Source organism: Cylas formicarius, unplaced genomic scaffold (assembly GCF_029955315.1).
Source record: "Cylas formicarius isolate icCylForm1 unplaced genomic scaffold, icCylForm1.1 PGA_scaffold_6__28_contigs__length_40554024, whole genome shotgun sequence".
Lineage (NCBI taxonomy): Eukaryota > Metazoa > Arthropoda > Insecta > Coleoptera > Brentidae > Cylas > Cylas formicarius.
Window position 1 is genome coordinate 36473262 of NW_026844347.1, and position 25365 is coordinate 36498626.

The 25365-nt window shown below is 35.5% G+C and overlaps 3 protein-coding genes across 6 annotated transcripts in view; all 3 read left to right on the plus strand.

Moving 5' to 3' along the window:
* Positions 1-731, plus strand: part of LOC132703860 (PDZ domain-containing protein GIPC3) — a 35551-nt gene extending 34820 nt beyond the window's left edge. The window contains exon 6 of the mRNA XM_060673374.1: positions 144-731. Within this exon, the coding sequence (XP_060529357.1) occupies positions 144-380 (237 nt within the window). The 3' untranslated portion in view covers positions 381-731. The remainder of the gene's footprint in view (positions 1-143) is intronic.
* Positions 732-1225: 494 nt separating this feature from the next.
* LOC132703363 (mpv17-like protein 2) lies at positions 1226-2409 on the plus strand. 2 transcript variants are annotated; one of them, XM_060672580.1, is made up of 4 exons: positions 1226-1408; positions 1459-1780; positions 1840-2078; positions 2134-2409. In XM_060672580.1, exons 2-4 carry the CDS (start codon positions 1540-1542, stop codon positions 2326-2328), a joined length of 675 nt encoding a protein of 224 aa, XP_060528563.1. In that variant the 5' UTR covers positions 1226-1408; positions 1459-1539; the 3' UTR covers positions 2329-2409. The 2 variants fall into 2 exon arrangements, with proteins under 2 accessions (XP_060528563.1, XP_060528562.1); XM_060672579.1 differs by having other exon boundaries at positions 1227-1780.
* A 1287-nt stretch (positions 2410-3696) lies between these two features.
* The window catches only part of LOC132703368 (protein FAM107B), a 74359-nt gene continuing 52690 nt past the window's right edge, over positions 3697-25365 (plus strand). Inside the window, exons 1-2 of one of the 3 annotated variants that reach the window (XM_060672588.1) lie at positions 11338-11602; positions 11793-11924. In XM_060672588.1, coding sequence (XP_060528571.1) covers positions 11841-11924 — 84 coding nt within the window. In that variant the 5' untranslated portion in view covers positions 11338-11602; positions 11793-11840. Of the gene's footprint in view, positions 3945-11337; positions 11603-11625; positions 11925-25365 lie in introns of those variants that run through there. The other 2 variants (XM_060672590.1, XM_060672587.1) reach the window with 2 other exon arrangements.

A 25365-nucleotide genomic window follows, 5' to 3' on the forward strand; every position in this document is an offset into this window, starting at 1 on the left:
CAAAATAACGCCCTAGTAGTTGACAACTGACATGTTCCTCTTCTTTTTCTTGCAATAAACTCGCCACCTCAAACACGAAAAGTAGACTAGACTTAAAGATTTAAAACTTCAAATTGACCTGCGAAAAATGGTAATACTTTCAGGATGACGCGATGGACGCCGGCATCGAAAAAATCAACGTCGTTCTCGAGTCATTTATGGGTATCAACGATTCTGAACTGGCCACACAAATTTGGGACCTCAGTGAAGGCAAACAGAACTCGATGGATTTCGCAGAAGCCATAGACGACTCCGATTTAGCAGCGTTCGAGTTCACGGACGAACTAATCATTGAACTATGGGGGTGCGTGACAGACGCGCGCCAGGGCAGGCTTAAGTGATATTTTAGATTTTAGTTTATTATAAGGTACAAACGTATTTAAGTTGTATTCGGGAAAACGCGTACATTTATAAGTGTCGATTTTATCGTAAGAAAAAGTATCATCCACAATTTCTTATCGAACATAATTAGTGTGTATGAATATAATAATAATTGACTGAATTGTGTAGAAATTATTGTAACTTTCTTTAAAAAAAAAAATACAAATAATTTTTAAATATCGTTTTGCAGAGAATCTTGGCAATGTGTATGTAAGTGTTGTACCAAAATGAAGTAATTAAGCTCATTTTATACCCCCAAACAGCAGTTATAGAATTAAATTTTGTTAATAACAAAAGGTTCTTGATTTGTATCCACCTACTTAAAAAACAGCGTCTTAATTCAACTGATTAAATAAAAGATCCATCTCAAAGCCATATATATCTTTAATATGATAGATAAGCTTGCCCTATATTTTACATATGTATAATCAACTTCTGAAAGAATGAATAAATATGTTTCATTAACGTAAAAAATTAGGCGGCTGGATTTTAAATTTAAATTCAACAAAAATAAAACTCGTGGGCACATATTAAAGTTTGTGTCGTGCCAATAATCAAAACTTTGAAAACCGTCGGGAGTAGCCATAGTTCATCATGACTCCAAGACGATCCAGCTCCTAACAATGGGTTTCATGAGTTCTAACAGAGGAAACTGCTTTGCCTTCGCCCAAACAGAATTCTGTAATAATGGACAGGAAGCAAATTAAATTTAATCTAGCCAGCGCTAGATGGCAGCACGACCATGGCGTCAACAAAAATATATATTTTTTAATTTCTATAGACTGAACCACAATTTCCATGTTTTTGTTTTAAACAGACTGTACGTGAATATAAAGGAATCTATAAAGTGTCCTAAACGATGAATACAAAAATTATGCTATCGACCACGGCTTTTATTGTCTATGAATGCAAGGAATTCAGTTATTGGTCTGTGATAAAATGCAATTTGTTGTAATGGAATGAAAATTGTTGGTTAAAAAACTAAAAAGTTAGCAATATTACGCAACATTCGATCAAGATAGTATTGTTCCATTTTAGGTTGTGTGTACATAAGCCATTGATGAGAAAATAAATTATTCCAACTACCCTAACCTTTTTTAAGAAAAAATTTTTGAATTAATGCAATCTTTACTTGGAATGCCACGACGAGCTCTAGTAACAACTGTAGTGAGATATGTTAGTACCTCAAAATCACTTCAGAAGCCATTCCGATCCATTCCAACTTTGGTTTTTGGAAAATATCTGCTTACCACAAATATTGTCAGCTCTGGAGTTTTAATGCTTGTAGGTGACGCGTGCCAACAGGAAATCGAATATAGACAACATAAACTTAAGGAGAGATATGACTTAGCCAGAATGAGTAAATATATTTGAAATTATCCCCAATATGCATATTTTAAACCAGTTTGCTCGTTTCAGCACGAATGTTCATTGTGGGGCTCCTTCTTGGCCCCATACATCACTACTATTACCTATACATAGCCAAAATAATGCCCAAAAGGGATTTTACCACAGTTGTAAAAAAAATTGGTTTAGATCAGTTTATGATGTCCCCCATTTGTATAGCAACATTTTTCTATGGCATGGGCTTATTGGAAATGAAAACTCCCAGAAACATTAATGAGGAGATAGCCCGCAAGTTTGTTGACGTCTATGTGGTCAGTTTAACCGAAAAATTGTGACACCAAAAAATTAACTTCAAAACTTTCTCAGATGGACTGGTGTGTATGGGTGCCCACCCAATATGTGAATTTTTATTATGTACCCGTAAAATACCAAGTTTTGTGGATAAATGCAGTAACAATGTTGTACAATGTGTTCTTGTCTTTCATCAAACACAAAGATGTCGAAGAAGAGTTGACGAGTGTTGTGCTTCTGGAATCCCCTCAGGTTAAGAAAACTAGTTGAAGCATTAACATATTGGTTCTGCACTACAACGTTCGTCTTTATATTGTTATTAAAGCGAATAGTATTATATTTTTCAAATCAGTAAGCCTTTGGAGTGTTTTTAGGTTAAGACCATAGAATAATATCTTAAAAAAAGTTTATCCTTTTTTCATAGTATCTTAATTCAAACTTGAACTAGAGAATGCTGGACAACTTAGCTAGGATCATACACCCAGTGCCAGCTTTTGCGCAGAGACTGATACAAGTTCTAGTTCTATGACTTTTACTGTTGGTCAGTGACCAAGCCAGGAACTGTCATTTATTCAAGAAAGTTATTAAAGCGATTCCAAACAAGAACTCTGCGCACTTCGGCCAATGATCAGGGCCGATCAGCAAAAGACAGCGAGATTGTACGACGCTATAAACAATTAAACAGATATTAATCGGTTATACCGGGAAAGGTGCATTACCACAGAATTCAATTCAATTCAATGATGCGTTTCACAGAAAACTGTACCACAGAATTCAATTCAATTATGCGTTTCACAAAAAAAAATGTTGGGCTCGACTGCTAGGATCATTCGCCCATTGCCGACTTCCGTCGAGGATTTTCGCTTCTGGTCAATGACCACCACGTACAAAGAAGAAGAATAACCAATAATTTGCTCAGCTAGCAAAAAACGATTCTGACCGATACCAAAAAAATCGGCTTCCCCCCGCTTCCACCTCGGACCATCCGGGCCCATCCGGCCTCCATACCGGCGTGAACAGGGAAAAACGACGGGGCCGACGACGATTATCACTTTAAAACATGCACTGAACACTAAAAACACTAAGTCCACACAGTGGAAACCGATATCAAACTTTTGAGGACGAATACAAGGGATTCTGTCGGGAGCGAACGGAGGTTAAACCGCCGCGTGCAATGCTCCACCACAGAATCCCTACCACAGAATTCATGCATATTTCCTGAATTTGTGACATTTTGGTTTGTTTACTAATATTAAAATTATTGCTAAATACATTATTAAAAAGGTTTTTATTAACAAATACCAAGCTTAAAACCAAGTCCCTTTTAAATAGAGTGTAGCTAAAGCCGCATGGAAACTAACGCAAAAAATTTAGTGGATGTAATTTTAAAATTTAAACCTCTCTTACGTCACATAGTGTAATGAATTTAAAAAGGAGCCAGAATATTTTTTGATTTGACGCCAAGCTTTTCTGTTAAGTTTATAAATTTTCCTTCAAAGGCGATTTTTTTTTCAACCGAACTCACCGTGAAACGAAGTCTGGCAATGTGGCTTTTCGGCCGTTTGTTTTCAGCTGTCATCCGCGTGCTTTTTGTTTACATCCGAAGCGTCTTCGGCAGTGTGCCGCGTCAATAAAGGATGTTTAGGTGACAAATTCTTATGTGGTTAACCGACCGGGTGCTTATCGTGTTAAATTTAAAGTGGATCCGTTGTTTTCGTTGTTGGTTTAGGCAGCGTTTAAGTCTTAAAAAGGGGGCGCGAAATTTATGAAAGTGCATAAAATTTCGATGGACAATCGCGGGTGCCTGTGCAAATTTTAAATCCTTAAAATTACGGACATTTGAAATGCCCATCGAACAAGACACGCTGTTGGCTGACGAGGAAAAGGTGAGTTAAAATCTTAATATCTCAAGATGAAAGAGTGTCTTGAAAATTAAGACGTCGATTGCAAGGAATTGAGTAAATTAATGAAAGTGATCGAAATTCGGCTGACCCCATAAATGGAGCCCGCAGCTTGTGTGAGTACGCGCGGTCGAATACATTACGTGTACGAAGGAGCGGAGAAAGTGAAAAAAAAATCGACGAGATGAAAACTTTCTGCCGCAGTTACGAGCAAAAGCAAATATTAATAACTGGAATTTCGCCGCAAAGAATTTTATGTAATTATATGTGTACGCAAAGTCTGGTAATAAATAATTTTGTGCGGTTTAGCTACCTGTTAACTGTAGAAATTAAAGTAGCGATGGGATTGGTAGGTAATATCTATTCATTTTTAACGTAGCATTAGGAGAAAAAAAAATCCATGCAGTGGGCTTGTTATTTTGTTAATGTCTTCTAATTTAGAGTCGTGTTTGTCACTTCACTGTCATTTTTCAAATGGTGCGACAGAAGAATATATTTTGCTTTAATTCTAGTAAAAGGAATCTAGTTTTATCGAATATTACGTGCTGAAGAGTATTATGTATATCGTACGCTTAACAACAACAAAACGTTCGAACCACAGTTAAAGTGCTTCCCCATGCGGGTAGCTGGGGAGTTACCCATGATTTATAGATGACAAAAGCGTGCTCTAGAATAGCTCGGTTTGACTTAAACGACTTGGGAGCCTATTGGATGAAAATATATATAATATGATATTAAAGCTCACGCATGGGGGTTGCTTCGTCGTTAGTGGCATGTGTTTTAGGTTATCTGGCAGTGTCATAAGCAGTGACACCCGATCTATAATGAAAGAAAAGTGGAATGAGTTTGGCTTTTACTTGATGAAAATCCATTTAACAAAATAAATAAGAACTAAGAGTTCAGATTTTCACGAAATTATATACATTCACGTGACAGTTGTTTCGACAACACCGTGACTTTATCAAATGTAATATTTACAAACTACCTGCTACTATATATACTGAAAAATGACAATAAAACCCTAATTAAGGTTGTTGTGAGAATTTAAGTTTAATAATGGAGAGGTATTTAGATTTAATTGATCGTTAAGCAGTAATAAATAATAGCAGTAATAATAATAAGTAATAATAAATTTAATTTTCTACTTTTTTGGCTGTGTGTAAAATATCAAAATTGTCTTCAAAAATGTGTTTTTCTGTGTTTAAGTGTGTAGCATAATTAAAATCTAGACTATTGTTTTTAAACGCTGTATTATGTTTGTTAATGCGTCTCGTAAAGGATTTACCTGCTTGTCCAATATAAATTTTAGGACAAGATCGGTATTTCAACCTGATTTTTGAGATTTTCGACATTTCGTTTTATTGTTTTTTAAAAATTTTCCTATTGTGTTGTTGGTTCTGAAAGTTATTTTTAACCACATTTAGACAAATATTTCGAAACTTTTTCACTATAGTTTACTGTTGTCTGGATTTGTTTTTTATTTATAATTTCATCTATAATTGACGGATTGTAGCCGTTGTTCAGTGCAGTTTGACGGCTAACTCTTATAACTAGCGTGCGGGAAGCGTTATTTTACCACGTCAGTTTCGTTTTCCACAGATCCGAGCCACTTCGGACATTTTCGGGATTTTACTTCACGGGTTTGGGAGCAAATCGGATGTTTTCGGAGATATTTCCCACGCCTTGAATTTTGACGTTTGTCAATTCTGACGGTCCTGTCAGTGAATGTATTCGTGTTGTTTTGCGAAAATGTACCCAAAAACTAACGGTCGTAGAAAAAGTATAGTATGCAACACGTTCGGTAAACTATTTAAGTCACTCTCGTTTATTAAACACTCGCTTCGCTCGTATCGAATAAACTCGTGAGTCAAATGCCGTTTACCACACTTGTTGCATAATTTACTGTTTTCTGACAATGGTAAACTATGTGTATATAACTGAATATCTAAAATTGCTTCTAAATTGCCTTGAGATCCAGTATTTCTTATTTTTAGCATATCTATAGACTTAAACGTATTATATAATAGCCGTACGAATGGGTCTAACATTAATATCCAAAGTTGCTTTAAAAATGATTTATATACCCTAATTCGATTATTGCCAATAGCAAAATAAAAAGCATATAATTTTGAGTACTTGAGTAACGATATTTTGGTTTTGAATTATGAATTCCCTGTGATTTTTCAAATCAGCCAATCATTTTCTTTTAGTCCACAACGCCATCTACATCTACAGTGCAATAGGGAAAATGGGATCAGCATCGGAATCATCACTTTCGTAATTCGGCTTATTTACTATTCGCAGAACTGTCGGTCTGGTAATATCACTCGAAACACTATATTCCGAATTAATCTAACAAATGCCTCTGTCTTCTAAAATGTTAAGGAAGGAAACAAAACTTCGCTGCTATCCTGGGATTGAATTAAAGCTTGATATTTTTTCCATAAACTGTTGGGTCGTAGCAAATGTATCTTTGAAACAGCAAGAGTCAAGTGCATTTCATTGGGACATGATCTAATGGGGATTTCTGCCTCAGATATTTGGCCAGAAATTTGCAAAGTGTCCGAAGGTGGTAAATTCTCGTAGTTAATATTAGCTTGTTCGTTATTAATATTGGTAATATATAATAATACCGTTTATTTTAATTTCTCCCTGGCCATTTTTAAGATTTTACTTATAGGACTTCAGGACTCCATGGTTTCTAAATGCCTGAAAGCAAACTTTTAGCTATAAAAGGTATTTTATTAAAATAACTAACAACTGTCAAGATCAGAAAATTAATAATAGGGCGCTTTTGCGGAAACCGTTTGCGTGCCTGTTGACCTTTAAAATTGACACTTGCGAAATCTAGTGGACAACCCATATAGCTACTAGACATATAGAGGCCCCGCCTATGCGGACAGTACAGGAACTCATGAAGCAACTATGTAAAAAAAAAATTGAGAAGATCTATTCAACTTGCGCATGCGCGAGATTTAAAATTTCGTTTTTAACCAATGGTAGCTGTAATTGCAAATTTTGACGTTGGACCCATAAGGCCTAAAGGCTTTCAACAAGCAATATGGGCGTTGACACATCTTCAATGTTTCAAGCAGCTTTTATAGAAAGAATGCCGCTCATTCCTTCACCGCAAGTCTAGTGAGGATATAATTAAAAAAAAGTGCCAATGAACAATTGGTTTAAAAAATTGCATAACCAAGAAAATTAACACTATTATAAAACAAGCTAGTTTCGGATAATTAATAAAATAATATAATTAATTTATTTTATTTATCGCCTCAAAACAACATTCTCATTTCTCTTGTTTGTAATATTGGGATTACAAAATATATGCCATATTGTAGCCCCATTTAAAAAACGAAATTCCATCTAAATAAGAAAGCGACGTAAAACAAATTGCCATTTAAGAATTTTTATATGCTAAAAATCCATGCAGAAATACTTGTAGAAATTTAGTTATACCTTGGTACAGGGCACAGACTTTTATTTGACAATGGCACTTACTTAACTCGGCGTTGCTAATTATGTTCCGATCTCAAAGATGGATGTTGCGTTCTTATAAAAATTAATCAATTATCCAAAAAAATTCGTGCAATGTCGCAAGTTGTCATTGACGCAGGTGACGCATGCGCAAAAGATCCATCCACCTCTACGAAAATATCATAGCCACCTGCGGCGCAAGTTATTCGATAGGCAGGGTGAGTTTAAAAAAAAAAACTTTATTCGAGTCACAGGGACCTTACAATGTGCGTTACAATATAAGATTCTGGAAAATAATGCGAGCACTCATACTTACACATATGTTAAAAGTGATTATACAGCGCACTTGATAAATAAATACAATATAGTCATTATTGTCATATAACTCACATCAATTTTTACCGTAGTAAAGCCGCTATATTATCTAATAGTTATATGGAACAACCTGTAAAGTTTATTAAGGTTTTGTTTAATTTAATAAGATTTTGTGGAGAAATAAAGCGTTGTTTTCTGATTTTGACTTTTAAATCAAGAGTAATTGAACAGAAAATGGCAGTAAGTGTTTTTTCAGGGGCTATTTTCTGTAAAAGAGGTCGAAAATGGAATTATTTTCTATGAAGAAGTATACCTTGTCTTTGCTATTGATTTTTAATTAATTGACTAAATGCCACAGTGAATCGTATTTATTTAATTTTAATGTTGAATGATTGCGTGAATCCACCATTATTGAAACAGAATCGGTGGGAATATTTTGGGTAAGTCGACCAAGTGTTCTTTTTCCTTTCCACAAACCTCGAAATTTCCGGTTTCGGGCTCACGTATCGCGGTCATTTACATATATCGTATTCGGGGACAGTCGTGTTAAAGTATACGCGTTAATGGCCCGACAATAAAACGCGTAAAATGAAACGGTTAGGACTCCCGTTAGTGCCAAATAATTTACGAGCGTTACGCGCGGGCTCGTCAAATAAAAATCCGAGTTAGTACTACGAAAGTATTTTCATTGCGGCCCAATTTTGTGGGACGCGAACGTCTCTTCCTTGAAAACCGAGCACCTGCTTGTAATAACGGCTTTTAACAATAAACATAAAACGAATGTTCGACTCGCGCACCAAAAATCGAAAAATACAAACATTAGGAACAACGGTCATGGAACAGGACACGTTCGCAATGTCAAGTGTCATTCGAAGCACAGACTAAACCAAAACGCATCGCCGATTTATTTGCGCCCGCTGTGACGCGGCAGTGACGTCATCTGGACCACTCGAGAAGCAGTTTGGTTAGTTTGCTTCTAGTGCAATAAATAACTAATGGAGAAGCGTTCCTCGATTTTCTTCTACGACAACGACCTACAGAAATGGAGAAATCATGAGAAACAAGTTGTTAAAGAAGTAAACTACTTAATTAAAATGATTGGAAGAGTTTTTTCAGAGGCTGATTGATTTGGAAATTTCTCGCGAAAAAAATGCTCCCGTATCAGCGAATTTTTTGAAATTATTCTGACTGTACACGTTTTTGTTATTTACGTAGCACTAAAACTTTTCCACCTGGTTCAATGATTCAATGAAAAAATATTATGCGGTGGCCTAAATTTATATGTTCCTAACCTTGCGTTTTATACTTCCGAGTTCTTTTGTAAATTAAGGGAAACTACGTTATTAATTTTTCAAATAAACTTAACTTAATTTTAGAAACATTCTGGAATACGCTTTATTCCGATTGATTAAAATTTATTTCTGCTTTTTAGGTTTAGCATAGTAAAATAACTGCACGGTCAAATTAGCTATCACTATAACTACTGCATGAACACTTTTCATTCGTTTAATCGTAGCTACGCATATAAAAGAACGGCACTCTTGACAAATTTAAACTCATACTAAATACTAGACAATATATCTTCTAAATGACATGTTTATTTTTTTGGGTTTAGTTTATTGATCCACACTATAAACATCGTTACACATGCACACACACTCATTAAGAAAAGATATATAAGAAATAAAAAAAAATAGGTGCGAGTAACCTATTATTAGCGAAAATTTACAGGCGCGCGCCGCTGACGTCCTCGCCTCCCACGTCCCTCACCTGTTGCGTCTTCTTCACCTGCCCACGTCAACGAAACCAGCTTCTCCCGCGGTCCGTCCAGGTAAAAATGTCCTTTATTTTTCGATCTGCGATACGCGCTCGTTCTTCATACTTCTGCAAGAATGTGCGCGCGCGTGCGCATCCGATCGGTCGGTCCGGTTTACGCGGCCAGTATCAAACCAATCGGCGATGGCGTTTCGGACCTCCTCGATTTATTCTTTTAGATTTAGATTTAGACTTTCGCTTAAAATGCAATCGTTCCTCGTAGATTTAATAACTAACGGACGGAGCGTAGAGAGAGATACGAGGGTGCGCAAGGGAAATAGCCAGAATCCTCTGATAAAAACTTTGCGTGCATAGAAATCGGCCCAATGTAAATTTTTTTTCTAGAAAATATTCGTCTGACCCGAAAAATAATACGCTGATGAAACGTGTTCGTGCAGTAGTTATAGTGATAGTAAGAAACTTGTTTATAGACTTTGCAACTGAAATTTTCGTTTTTAACCATTTGAATAGCGTTTAATTATTAGCGCTCAAATTATCGCTTTAATCAAAAGCGGACTTCACCAGGGAGATGTTGCTCGATAACTGGATATGACAAGCGCAGCAGTTCAGAGACTATGCCAACGAGCAAAAGGCGAATTACAACGGCTCGTGATGACCGCTTTTTTTGTGTCAACAATAATAAGAAATCATCACCTTAATGCAACAATAGCTCCATGAAGAATTAGTCAGTGGACAGTGAGAGGAAGACCGAAGGAAAATAACCTGACACCAAAAACAACTGCAGTTGGTCCAAAACTTACTACAGCTCGTCGACAAGCACGCCTACGCTTTGCACGGGATCATCTGAATTGCACATTCTCAGATGAGACCAGAATATTCCTTTTTGGTAGCGACCGACGAGAAAAAGTGTACCGAAGACCAGGGGAGCGATTTGCAGAACGCTGCAATGAAGAGCGAAGCCCTTCTGGAGGTGGTTAACTCAGGATATGGGGTGCAATTTATTTGCACGCACGAACCGACCCTGTTTTCATCCGTACGGGCGTGGCCATGGGGCAGGAGGTTTAACAGGTGCTAGGTAAAGTCTGTTCATAGATATAAGAAAGTGACTAACTGATACGAATTAAGGAAAGACCCGGGCAAGCTGTAAGAATGAAATATGAGCGAACAGGTCCGTACTTTGCTTAGAATCTAATTATTTGGGGTTTTGTTAGGAAAGATACTAAACAATAATTATTTATTTGTATATGTATTTATGTTTAAATCTAAAATATACTTACAAATTATTTTTATTACCTACTTAAATTACTTAAAATTATTCACATGATATATCAGTATCACTATCGCTATCATCGCCTGTTCTAATTATTATTTGTTCTTTAATATAGAATCTATATTATTTGCAATATGGATATACGATTGTCCTGCTTTTTCTATATGTTTAACAGAATTTGCCCAACTTTGTGGAGGGATGTTAAAAACTTAGGTTTCTATAAGTTTGAGGACATTGGAGTTAACATGGGGAAAAACATTGTTACGACGAATGGCAGATTTCAGTTGGTGCCAAACATGTTCAATGGGATTAAATATACAGTGGTAAGGTGGAAGCCTTAAAACTGTATGCCCTAGATTTTTTGCATAATTATCACAGACGTATTCCTTTTGGTGTTCCCGGTTTCTAGGCCTCCGTGTAAACGCGACCGGTCGGTCGGTCGAAGCAAAAATTTCTCGTCCGTCAGACGTCGCGGCCGGCGGTATGGAAGCCCCGACGGCGGGATCGACAACAACGGGAACCACCTTCGTGCATACGGACGCACGCACAGTCTTCCGTTTGTCAACAATCCGCGCGGTACGCTCACAAAGCCGCGCACCGTTGCGCAACACTTTCGCCGCTTTTTTAAATCGAGTGGCCCGCGACCGGACGGTTGCCGTGGAAACGCTGCCGAAACCCGCGTTTGTTTTTTCCGTCGCGCAGGTCACGCGGACCGGTAACCTGTTGCCGTTTATTTTCGACGGATTTTTACGAGTCAGGGTCGAGGAGGCATGTCGCCGCGGCTAGCAGCAACAGCAGTACGGTACGTGCAAAAATATAATTACGTTCTAGTCCCCGGCGTTGGTTTAGCGGTCGTAAGGCTGTTGTTTATTTTCGGCGGCTATCGGCCGATGTTTACGGATCGCCGTCACGAGAGAGCCGGAGATAATGATTGCGTCGGGTTATTATTGGAAATAAATATTATATCTTGCGTGCTTTCGCGATGTTTTCAGTTCGGAAATCGTTCGAGGTCCGACTGCTCGGTCGTGCGTAGTGTGACGATGTGCGTTTTCTGCTGCTGTTGTCGCCGGCGTCGCGACGGCGTCGCCGACGTCGAGGACGGTACCACGGCGGCGAAGATCAAGGTGACACAAATCGTTCGGTCGAATGAGAGAGAGAGAGAGAGAGATGCGGCGAATACGCGGCAATCGCTCGCACAGTGTAGCGGGGATGAGAGTGGTTCCGTTTCTTGTATAAAGCCCTCGGAAAGGAAACACCATAAATGGTCGAATGTTCGATTGGTCGAAAATCCCGAACGGCGTTCAGGTTTGGCTGGTGGATGATTTGTAACAGCGGATCCGTCAACAGCTGAGATGTGACGTATACGTGATCGAGTGACAGAATGTTTAGGTTAGAACCAGCGATTTTTTTAGAAATATCAAATTACTAGATTAACATTTTATTACGTTTTCAAACAGGAATTCAGTTAATTTTGGGGTAGTAAATTCATAGGGTAATGCAGAACAGGAACAGAACCCCTTAAAAAATAGTTTTCACGACTACTTTATGTATTATTCAGGCAGAAGGTGTTACGGAACGAGGTGAAATTGATTTATTATTTTATAATAGCTCATAGAAAAAGGCATTTTGCTTGTTTAGTGCAAAAACGTCGTATTTTATAACATTCAACCCTGTATAGGTTTAAAGGATAATAAATATATGTATATTCGAGTTATTGCAAATATATATCTCAGAAGCACAGAAACAAAATATGAAGTTGAAGAGAATGGTGTATTGATCTTAAGGAAGGGACAGGACAATCGTGAACATTTGAAGGACAAAATGCAAGACAGGAGTTGCAAGTATGTGTAAGAAAGGAGACCGAAAGAATATATGCAATAGATTTGCGATAAGGTAAAGAAGTTACTAGTAATACAAAAATTTGTACAAATGTGTACGATTGAAACTATATAAGTATTAATACATTTCAATTATGTTAACGTAATTTTTGAAATGCCGAAGGTGCCTTACTTCCTTCAACTCAGTATGTACCTCTATGCAGAGGTGGAGGCAATCGAATGTACCTGTAGAACTGAAAGACTTGACTAGAGTTCTGTGAGCAAGCGAGTGACCTAGATATTAGTTTGGTTATACAGTTATTAGTTTTGGTTATACCTTCATAAAATATGGGCATAAATTTTGATTTTTTTCTGGGATTCGTAGCGTTTAAAATGCAGAACAGAAACAGAACCCCTTAAATAGTTTTTCACGACTACTTTATGTATTATTTCCCAAATGACAAAAAAACAATTTGAGGGATAACGAACGAGATTACAGTCACAGCAAACTAATTGGAAACGATTGCTTATAATAATTTTAATTGTTGATACTAGGAAGATATTTCGAATATATCATTGTTACTATTTGGATGTATATTTATTATTTTTACATTGTGCGAATTGTTAGCTGCCACGTTCAGAGTTAAACGCGACAAGGTCGTATTGGTTCAAATGACAGCTCCTATTGGCCAGAAGCGAGTTCTGACGTGGCTCGCGCATGCGCATATGTCCTTTCGCAACTCTATATTTCTGGCCTCCATATGTTTAGTAGATGTACGGGGCGACCATAATTCAAAATTGTATCCAACTGGCTTAACGAACCAAAACAATACAAGTAAAAACAAAATAAGAAAGGTTCACCTGTGATGATCAGATCAAATTACATCATCTCGAAAGCAGCAACCGTAAAGGATTTGAAAAGTGGCATAACTTTATTGTAAAACGAGTAGACTTTGTATGAAGACGACCTTGAAAAAGAATCCAAATTCCACCGTGCTACGAGGCAGAGAACACAGGCGCGTTGTCTCAAGTAGTTGTAAGCTCGTGGGTATTTATTATTTTGTGGTCTCTTTGGGTGTTTTATTTGGTTTTACCATAAAGTATTTTTATTGGGAAGTTCAACGTCAATAACAAACATAATTTCGACACCAAAAGTTTTCGTATAACCAATATACATCGGATGGGTTAGTGTTTCTGTAATAGTATATTATGCGACAAGTGATTTATTTTTGCAAAATAGCACGAATACATTGAGCCCCAAAATTGATAATATCTCCGAAAACATCCGATTGCTTTCAAACCCGTGCGGTGATATCCCGGAAATGTCCGACGTGGCTCGGATCCATGGGAAACGAAAGTGATGTGGTAAAATTAGGTATTTTGCAGAAGGGAGAAGAAAAAGTAATTTTTCTACTCTAGTTTCGTTTCCCATGAATCCGAGCCACTTCGGACATTTCCGGGATTTTTCCGCACGGATTTGGGAGCAAACGGATGTTTTCGGAGATATTTCCCACGCTTTGGATTTTGACGTTTGTCAATTCTGACAGTCATGTCAGTGAATGTATTGTAAATGTGTAAAGAGATTATTTGACATTTCTAAATGTCATTAGCAACTAGATGCAATAAAACTTTTATTTAGAATTACACTCTCCGGTCAATCAACAAATATGGCGTAACATTTAAAATTAATCAAATTATAGCCCGAAGTAATAATTAAATTAGGATAAATTTTTGTAAAACCTGTAAACGATGGGAAATTTTTCATAATTGGGATATGAAATATGGCTAATTATTACAGTTTATTGCAAATTTCGCTTACGTAAAACTTAATTAGTAAAATAAAAAATATATTGTAGAAATTAAAACTCTAAATTTGAACAGAATAAAATCCAAAAATGTTATTCACTTAGGTTAAGAAAATACAAACGTATCAGTTTTACCATGTTTGGGACAACCTGTATCATATTAATGTAGCACAAAACAAAACAAAAAAATACTCCGTGCGTTAGCGTGATAATATATATAAATAATATAAATAGGAACAGAAATTTTGGTACATGACGTTGTCTCTCTCATTTTTAGCCTTCATTTAACGTTATACAGGGCGAGTGGATTAGTATCGAATATTTTTTATGGAACAAATTAGGTGCTTTTAAAGATTTTATTATTTGGGCATTATATATATATATATATATATATATATATATATATATATATATATATATATATATATATATATATATATATATATATATATATATATATATATATATATATATATAAAGTATGACATACGATTTGTATGGAATATTTTTACAATTTGGCACGTATTCCACGTCTTGACGATTTTTTTCTTTAATGATTCACCCATCGAAGTAAAAACAAAACAAAATCTCGAAAATTATGATGAAAACCTAAAGTTTCAAAAAAATATTTCGCATCAAAAAAGTGTTTTGCTGTTCCAAAGCGAAAATGTCACTAATGTATGTTTTGCAAATGATAATATCAAAAATAGTTCTTTTCGTAATTTTCAAACCTTGAATAACACCAGGTATATGTTCATATAGGAAAGTACTACTGATTTCCTACGAAGAATATGAAATAAAAACTAGGCTCATTGCTTACAGAACATCCTGTATATAACCTTAAAGAAGGGCTAAAAGGAGAGAAAGAACGACCCGTTTAAGTTTTTTAAAGCCACGTTTTAATTTTTGCAATACTTTTTTTTATTTTAATATTGATATTAATTTAGTTTAATAGCGAAATTTACAGTTCGCAGTGTTATCGATTCCCATATTACATAACCCGAGCATCCTGCCTTAAATCCCACGTCATTTATTCGCGGTAACGCATCTCCTAATTAAAGTCCGCTCGAAGCGGTAATTAGAATCAAAATAATTAGTTTTCGTTGCATAAATCTGCACACGTAGACGCGTAACGTGTTAATATATTCCATATTGTTTTATTGTGTACGCTTAAACGCCGTCCCGTAGGGGGAGTTTCCTTATACTATTCAATCGTAATAAATAATTTGCTCGGCCTGCATATGTGTGTTTTTTATTGGGCAAGCAGCTAATTACGACTTTGCCAATGCGATTGCATCACCGTCCGCACGATCGTCATTGTTGTGTCCCGACGTGGAAAGATCGAATTTCTGGAGCGGAACTTGATATTTCGTCTCTCTCTAGATAAGGGTACAAAAAATTGGTCATCGATCGGAATTTGAATTTTATCATTATTAACTGATGCATGTGTGGGAAAAGTAAATGGAAATCAACTGAATATACTCTGATAAGCATTTTTTTTATAAGTTTTTTTTTTTAACGATAAGAGAATTAATAAACGAAAATCTCTGATTTAAACATTATTTTTATTAGTACAAGAAAAAAAAAAAATAAATTAAATAATAATAAATTAAATAAAATTAACCCTTTGTGGCCAGTTCTTTTTCAGCCAGCAATGGTACTACGTATGACTTGACTGTTGACCTCGATAAGTCCCACAGTTTTTAAGTCACCACAAACATAGTCCTTGTATTTAACTTTCTCAAGCAGTACAGGTACAGAAGCACAAGAACAGCTCTTGGTTAAGTTCTCAGAATTGTAGTTTGTATGGTCTGTTCATAGATATAAGCAAGTGACCAATTGCTTTTAAATGGGATTATCCACGGGTGATCATTAACATACAATGCAACAAGATTATTGCCTAAAATTTCGGAATTTAAATTCAGGTAAAATTGTGGTCCGTAATAGAAAATAATTTTATACCTACCTGTGTTTAATATTCTGTGGTGAACTACCTTATGGAAGTGTATTCAACACATGGGTTTTAGAATTAAAAAAATTGACAAAAGGCAAGTTTTAATGGAATCTTTTAGAATTAGGAAATGGCGACGAAAAAAGTAGGATTTACAGAGAACAACAAAGGCCAATTATTTACTTGGATGAAACCTGGTTCGACACTTATGATACCCCGGAAAAGAGTTGGGTTGTCTCAACTGATAAGTCTAAAACAAACGCGCCATCAAAAAGAGGTAAAAGAATAACTATTTTGCATGCTGGCTCTAAAGATGGTTGGATTCCAAATGAACTTTCTCTGTCTGCGAAAAATATTAAAGATTCTTCTCTGGATTACCATGAAGACACCACCGCTGATTTATTTGAAAGTTGGTTTAAAAACAAACTAGTTTCAAACATTCCTCCTAATAGCGTAATAGTAATGGACAAGCTATCACAGTAGACAGTTGACTAAAACCCCTTCCTCGTGTGACACAAAAGTAACAATCGAAAACTACATGTATAATAACGACATTTATTTTCACGAAGATTATATCAAAAAGCAATTAATTGAGGTACTACAAAGCTTGAACGTACAAAAGGAATACGTCTGTGATAATTATGCAAAAAATCTAAGGCATACAGTTTTAAGGCTTCCACCTTACCACTGTATATTTAATCTCATTGAACATGTTTGGCACCAACTGAAATCTGCCATTCGTCGTAACAATGTTTTTCCCCATGTTAACTCCAATGTTCTCAAATTTATAGAAACCTAAGTTTTTAACATCCCTCCACAAAGTTGGGCAAATTCTGTTAAACATATAGAAAAAGCAGAACAATCGTATATCCATATTGCAATTAATGTAGAACAAATAATAATTAGAACAGGCTATGATAGCTATAGTGATACTGATATATTATGTGAATAATTTTAAGTAATTTAAGTAGGTAATAAAAATAATTTGTAATTTTAATTTAGATTTAAACATAAATACATACATAAATAAATAAATAACAAAACCCCAAATAATTAAATTCTAAGCAAAGTACGGACCTGTTCGGTCATATTTCATTCTTACAGCTTGCCCGGGTCTTTCCTTAATTCATATCAGTTAGTCACTTTCTTATATCTATGAACAGACTTTACCAATTGGAATGAGAGGAAATCCGAGATTGATAAAAAACGAAATTAGAAGTGTTGTAGTTCAAAAATAAAAAAAAACTAGAAATAAGGTTACGCCGGGACATGCAGTTTATATTATTTGAAGGTTATAGGATTCTTTTTGGCTTTGGTAATTTTTAATTTCGCCAGAAGATTAGGTTTTATTTCGCTTGATTTATATATATTATATATGAAATTTTAATCAATCAATCTCGCCAACGGAATTATGCGCTTTGAAAGCAGATTTCATGTTTTTTTTTTAGTTTAAAAACGTCGTAAATTGATAATCGAAATCGTAAATCAGTCCGTCGTCTGCGATTTGGATAATGGGATTGAAATGCTCGTAAATCCAGATTTCCGAATTGTTTATTGCAAAGCATCGTTAAAACTTACATAGGAGAAGGTTAACGCACTTTTTTTTATATCCTTCTTTGATTCTTAAGATCCAGTTAATTGTTTCCAAAGTTTTACTAATTTTTATATTTTCTGAAGGGTTATTTGTTTTCTTTTTGCATAGTTATTACTTCAAAAATAATCTGCTGAAGAAAAGTGACATGCGCGCTGTCAATATTTTAAAGTATACCTGGTGAAAAGTTTTATTTTTATTTATTATTATTGGATTCTGGATGTATATTCGAAAAACATACGCAGATGATTCATTCTTCAAAATTAAGGGCAGTCTGAAAAGTCTGCCATTTTTTATCTTAAAATCGAGGGGAACATGAACAAGAAAAGTTTATGGAAGTATCATTCTTATAAAAAACACACTTTCGGTGTATTTTTCAGTTTTTTTAGAATGCACAGGGGTGATTGAATTATTATTTTAATTAAATTTAAAGGAAAACTTGCCCAAAGACATAGGAAATATTGGGTTGTTCGGAAAGTCATTTCGTTTTTTTTGGGGAACATGAAAGACAGTTTTCGTATAATGAATAAATATTTTATTAAATTATATATTGGCCATTCTGGTCCAACACCTTTTGCCATCTTTCTGGCAGTAACATAATTTCCCTCTCATAAAAGTTTTGGTCCTTGCTGGCAAAAAACTGGTTCAGGTGGTTTTTGACATCTTCATTTGAGGTAAAGGTTTTGCCATCCAAAAAATTTTGCAGGGACCGGAACAAATAGTAGTCGGAAGGCGCCAGATCTGGAGAATAGGGTGGATGTTGCAGTACTTCCCATTCAAGCTGTAAAAGTTTTTGGCGAGTCACCAAACTTGTGTGAGGTCTCGCATTATCCTGGTGGAACACTACACCCTTCCTGTTGATTAATTCGGGCCTCTTCTCTTTAAGTGAATCATTCAATTTGTCCAGTTGATGACAATAGACTTCTGAATTAATCGTTGTATTGTCCGGCAAAAGCTCAAAAAAAAACGATTCCTTTGACATCCCACCAAACGGAGAGCATCACCTTTTTTAGGTGAATGTTGGCTTTTGACACGCTTTGAGCCGGTTCATCTTTTCTGCTCCATGACCTCTTGCGTTTAACATTGTTGTATACAACCCATTTTTCGTCCCCAGTAATAATCCGCTTCAAAAATGGATCATTGTCTTGACGTTTGAGGAGCGAATCACACACGTCAACGCGACGACACAAATTTCGCTCCGTAAGGACATGGGGCACCCACACATCGAGCTTCGAGGTTAAGCCCATGCCTTTCAAATGGCCATAAACAGTCGAATTCGACAAATTTAATCTCTCACCGATCTCTCGTGTGGTTATTCGCCGATTTGCATCAACTTATGCCTTTATCGCATCTTTGTCAGCTTCGACCGGCCTTCCAGACCGTGGTGCATCTTCGACATCAAAATTGCCGGATCGAAATTTTGCAAACCAGTTCTGGCACTGGCGTACTGTTAACACGCCTTCTCCATACACATCCGTCAATTTTTTTCTCGCTTGGACAGCATTTTTACCTTTTCTGAAGTAAAAAAGTAAAATATGACGAAAATGCTGCTTATTGCTCTCCATATTTAAAAGGGCACCAACCAAAAACTACTGCGTAGAATTAATAGAACTTTTTCACACACAAGCCTTGCAATATCAGCTCTCAAGACATATAATGGTTATGCGGCTTAAGTGTGAAGTTGGTTTCGAAAAAACGTAATTAAGTCCTCTGACGGGAAAAAACGAAATGACTTTCCGAACAACCTTATAATAAATTTTGATTGTTTGAAAGGTCGAGGTAGAAACTTTTTTGTCTTTTGTGCTTTTTTTTTAAATAAAACTTTACATTTACAAATAAAAAATAAACCATAAAAAATATGCAAAAAGGGTGTTTTTATGATATTTATGCTTTGATACCGGTTGAATTTTGACGCGACGATAATATAATAAACTATCTTGTATTTCTTTTGAAACACCCTGCATGTGTAAGTCGCAGCGATTCGTTAATAATTTCGCTTTCATTTTTACAACGTCGTATTTTCTTGCAGGTCGCAAGTTCGACGTCTTCTCGGGGACACTTTTTTTATTCATCCAATTTTATCGACCGTAAAATAAAAGCGATTAAAAGAAACCTGTTAGGCATATGTTATTACGGTATATGTATATGTATCTGCGGCGCATATTTTCGCTCTTTCATTTAACTCGCAGGAAATAAGACATAAAATGTTATTCGGAAAATAGTTTGCGAACACTAGAGCGGATTTGTTCTAAAAAAAAACCTACAGTGACCAACTAGGTTTTAATTACGTTATGTGTCTTTATCATAGTAATATTTTCAAACTACCTGCTGCTATATACAGGGTTTTTCACTTAAAACTCCGCACGCCAATAAGCCCAAAACGAAAAGAAATATTTAATTTATGTAAAAAGTTGTCAAAGTGTGGGGTCAAGTAGATATTTCCTAAAGTTTAAAAAATTCGACGCCTGCAAAGAGCTGGGCGTCGCGACGCGTCGAAAAATTATTCGATTGCAGAGACTTTGGAAATACGCGCATACAAAAGTACATATTATTTAAAAACTTTTTTGTTATTTACTCAAACTTATTTACTTTACCCGTTTCTAAGTTATACCGATTTAAAGTAAACATTTCTTGATTAATAAAAAATGTGATTAACGCTTATTTTTACAAGTATGCCATGAATGTTAGTTACTATGGCAACCATTGTTATCGCAGTTGTTTTAAGTGCAATTACAAACGTAAGTTGTTATTGCTGTATCAAAAAATTGTCACATTTTGTCACAAGAAATATCCAAATTTGTTCGGTTAAAAAAAAACTAAGAATTATTATGTGAAAATGGTGCAATTTAGCAATGAGGAAAAAGTAGACATGTTACTGGTGTTTGGAGGATGCAGATGCAATTGTAGAGAAGCAAAAAGAGTTTACGCACGGCGTTATCCGCATAGAAGAGTCCCCGATGCAAAAACCTTTTAAAGTTTATGTAAAAACTTAAGAGAATATGGCAGCTTCATAAAACCTAAAAGAGATAGGAACAGGACGGCTACAAATGATGAAAATACTGTACAAAAAATACGTACAAAAGTAGACTAGTTCATAAACTAGAACCAGACGATTATGCTAGAAGAATGTATTTCTTAGCGACATTGTCCGATTTGTATAGCCAAGATGCACATTTTCTCTCGAAAATTTTATGGAGCGACGAAAGTCGATTTCAAAATAATGGAATCGTTAATAGACACAACTGTCGTTTTTGGTCCGAAAACCATCCTCGTTGGATTACAGAAAGAGGTAACCAACGAATTTTTAGTATCAATGTTTGGTGCGGCATATTAAATGGATTCCTTATTGGACCTTACTTTTACGAAGGAACTTTAAATGCAGATCGCTATTTAAGATTTCTTCAAACTACACTTCCGGATCTATTAGAAGAAGTGCCTCTTGACACTAGAATGAATATGTGGCTACAGCAGGATGGAGCGCCTGCACATAATGCCCACATAGTAACGAGGTATTTGAACCGAGAATATCCCAATAGATGGTTTGGTACTAATGGACCGGTAAGGTGGCCGGCGAGGTCCCCGGACATTACACCACCAGATTATTTTTTTTGGGGCTACCTAAAAAACGTTATCTATGAAGAACCTATCAAAGATATGGCTGATCTCATTAACAAAATTAGTGCAGCGTGTGCCGCTATCACAAGAAGGACTCTCCTACAAGTGACCCAAGCTCATCTGTTAAAAGTTTTTGATAGTTGTGTTCGAGCAGATGGACATAATTTTGAACAAAATTTTTGAAATGTCTTATTTTATGTAATTAATTGCAATAATAATTTTGGTTATTAACTTGTAGGTATTTTACTGTTTTTTCATTTATTTATCATGTTATCAGAACTAAATCGATAAAAAATTGTTTGTAATTGTTTGTTTTGTTTGTAATTGTTTGTAATTGCACTTAAAACAACTGCGATAACAATGGTTGCTATAGTAACTAACATTCATGGCATACTTGTAAAAATAAGCGTTAATCACATTTTTTATTAATCAAGAAATGTTTACTTTAAATCGGTATAACTTAGAAACGGGTAAAGTAAATAAGTTTGAGTAAATAACAAAAAAAGTTTTTAAATAATATGTACTTTTGTATGCGCGTATTTCCAAAGTCTGTGCAATTGAATAATTTTTCGACGCGTCGCGACGCCCAGCTCTTTGCAGGCGTCGAATTTTTTAAACTTTAGGAAATATCTACTTGACCCCACACTTTGACTACTTTTTACATAAATTAAATATTTCTTTTCGTTTTGGGCTTATTGGCGTGCGGAGTTTTAAGTGAAAAACCCTGTACACCGAAAAATGGCAATAAAATTTTTATTAATGTTGTCGTGAGAGTTGAAGTTCAATAAAGGAGAGGTATTTAAATCTAACTTGATTTGTTTTTAATTTCCATGGTTTCCAATAAATTTAATTTTCTACTTTTTGTGGCCGTATGTAAAATATCAAAATTGTCGTCAAAAACGTGTTTTTCTGTGTTTAAGTGTGTAGCATAATTAGAATCTACACTATTGTGTTTAAACACTCTTTTATGAAATTTTAGGACAAGATCCGCATTTCAACCTGTAGACACCTGATTTTTGAGATTTTGGACATTTCGTTTTATTGTTTTTTAAAAATTTTCCTAATGTGTTGTTTGTTCTGAAAGCTATTTTTAAACCACATTTTGACAAATGTTTTGAGACTTTTCCACTAGGTTCTCCTATGTATGTAATTGTTTTAAATTATTGGTGTCCTGTATTAGGTTTCGGATAAATAGAGTTTACTGTGGTCTGGATTTTTTTTTATTTATCATTTTATCTTTAATGGACGAAGTGTAGCCGTTGTTCAGTGCAATTTGTTTAATGATATTAAGTTCTTTTCCTGTTGAGAGTGGCGTATTAAGTCTTTTATACACAGACAAAACAATTGTCATGTAAAATTATATAATTTCGTGAAAATCTGAACTTTCAATTCTTATTTATTTTTATATGAAAAAAAAAATGCCTTTTAGAAACATTTATACAGCTACAAATGAAAATTTTCCTGTGGAATTGCAAAATTTTAATTTTGCAACTTTAGAATGACCAAAATCAGTCAAATGAAAACTGAAACCAATCAGAGCTCATCAAAACACGAACACAAACCAAGCGAGCCATAAGCAAGTGTTTTACAAAAACAAATTCAATACCGATAAAATTATATCTTTCCTACCGGTGTATCTATATAGCACATTTTCTTTGAACCGACATAAAAAGATAATTCATTTCGCTTATTAATGATGAACTGAATTAGAAGTTATTACTCACAGCGAAGCGTTTTATTTGATCATATCGTTGACCTCAATAACACTTAAAATTCTTAAAAACATACGTCTTTATAGTTCCTCTGAATAATTCTTGCATTTTTATATAAAAAAAATCCGAAGGAAAAACCAATTTTAAGGTAACTGTATTCGCCCATTTTAACGTTATTAAAATTTATTCGTGAAATGGTAAAAATATTTTCCTAGCAATAGTTTTTTTGTTTTTATATTCAGAAAAATTTTCAGCATTGAAAGCAAACATCAGTTTTAATAATAATAGTAATAATAAAATACAGAAACTGACTAGCTTGGCTCAGTCTAGCTAGAATTTAGCTACTCTACTGAACCAGTTCCGTATCGCAATGGTACGCAACATTTTTTAAGAAAGCAATGATGACGCGCTATCCTAGCTACAAATTTTTAAAACATGCGCGAGAAGAACAGAAAAAAAAATGTACAGCAAATTCTGTAGACACAATGATTCTCTCTTATGTTTAGTTTTAAACGTCATAGAATTTAAATTTACCAGGTTACTGGGTATTGAATTGGATTGAATTGAAACATGACATGACATTACATGAAAACTTCGTACTCTTTATTGGAAAGTACAGAAATGTAGTCTTCTACGGGACTCTATCCCAAATCACCGCCCAATCTGTTTATAAAAAATAGAAATTTTATCACATTTTCTTAATCTATACGCCCACACATTGGTTTCGAATTATAAAGTTGTTCGGAAAGTCATTTCGTTTTTTCCCGTCAGAGGAGTTAATTACCTTTTTTCGAAACAAACTTCACACTTAAGCCGCATAACAATTATACGTCTTGAGAGCTGATATTGCAAGGCTTGTGTGTGAAAAAGTTCTATTAATTCTACGCAGTAGTTTTTGGTTGGTGCCCTTTTAAATATGGAGAGCAATAAGCAGCATTTTCGTCATATTTTACTTTTTTACTTCAGAAAAGGTAAAAATGCTGTCCAAGCGAGAAAAAAATTGACGGACATGTATGGAGAAGGCGTGTTAACAGTACGCCAGTGCCAGAACTGGTTTGCAAAATTTCGATCCGGCAATTTTGATGTCGAAGATGCACCACGGTCTGGAAGGCCGGTCGAAGCTGACAAAGATGCGATAAAGGCATTAGTTGATGCAAATCGGCGAATAACCACACGAGAGATCGGTGAGAGATTAAATTTGTCGACTTCGACTGCTTATGGCCATTTGAAAGGCATGGGCTTAACCTCGAAGCTCGATGTGTGGGTGCCCCATGTCCTTACGGAGCCAAATTTGTGTCGTCACGTTGACGTGTGTGATTCGCTCCTCAAACGTCAAGAAAATGATCCATTTTTGAAGCGGATTATTATTGGGGACGAAAAATGGGTTGTATACAACAATGTTAAACGCAAGAGGTCATGGAGCAGAAAAGATGAACCGGCTCAAAGCGTGTCAAAAGCCAACATTCACCAAAAAAAGGTGATGCTCTCCGTTTGGTGGGATGTCAAAGGAATCGTTTTTTTTGAGCTTTTGCCGGACAATACAACGATTAATTCAGAAGTCTATTGTCATCAACTGGACAAATTGAATGATTCACTTAGAGAGAAGAGGCCCGAATTAATCAACAGGAAGGGTGTAGTGTTCCGCCAGGATAATGCGAGACCTCACACAAGTTTGGTCACTCGCCAAAAACTTTTACAGCTTGAATGGGACGTACTGCAACATCCACCGTATTCTCCAGATCTGGCGCCTTCCGACTACTATTTGTTCCGGTCCCTGCAAAATTTTTTGGATGGCAAAACCTTTACCTCAAATGAAGATGTCAAAAAACACCTGAACCAGTTTTTTGCCAGCAAGGACCAAAACTTTTATGAGAGGGGAATTATGTTACTGCCAGAAAGATGGCAAAAGGTGTTGGACCAGAATGGCCAATATATAATTTAATAAAATATTTATTCATTATACGAAAACTGTCTTTCATGTTCGCCAAAAAAAACGAAATGACTTTCCGAACAACCCAATATTTGATTTTTTCACTTACTTTCATTATTTTAACAAAAACCGTATACAAAATTA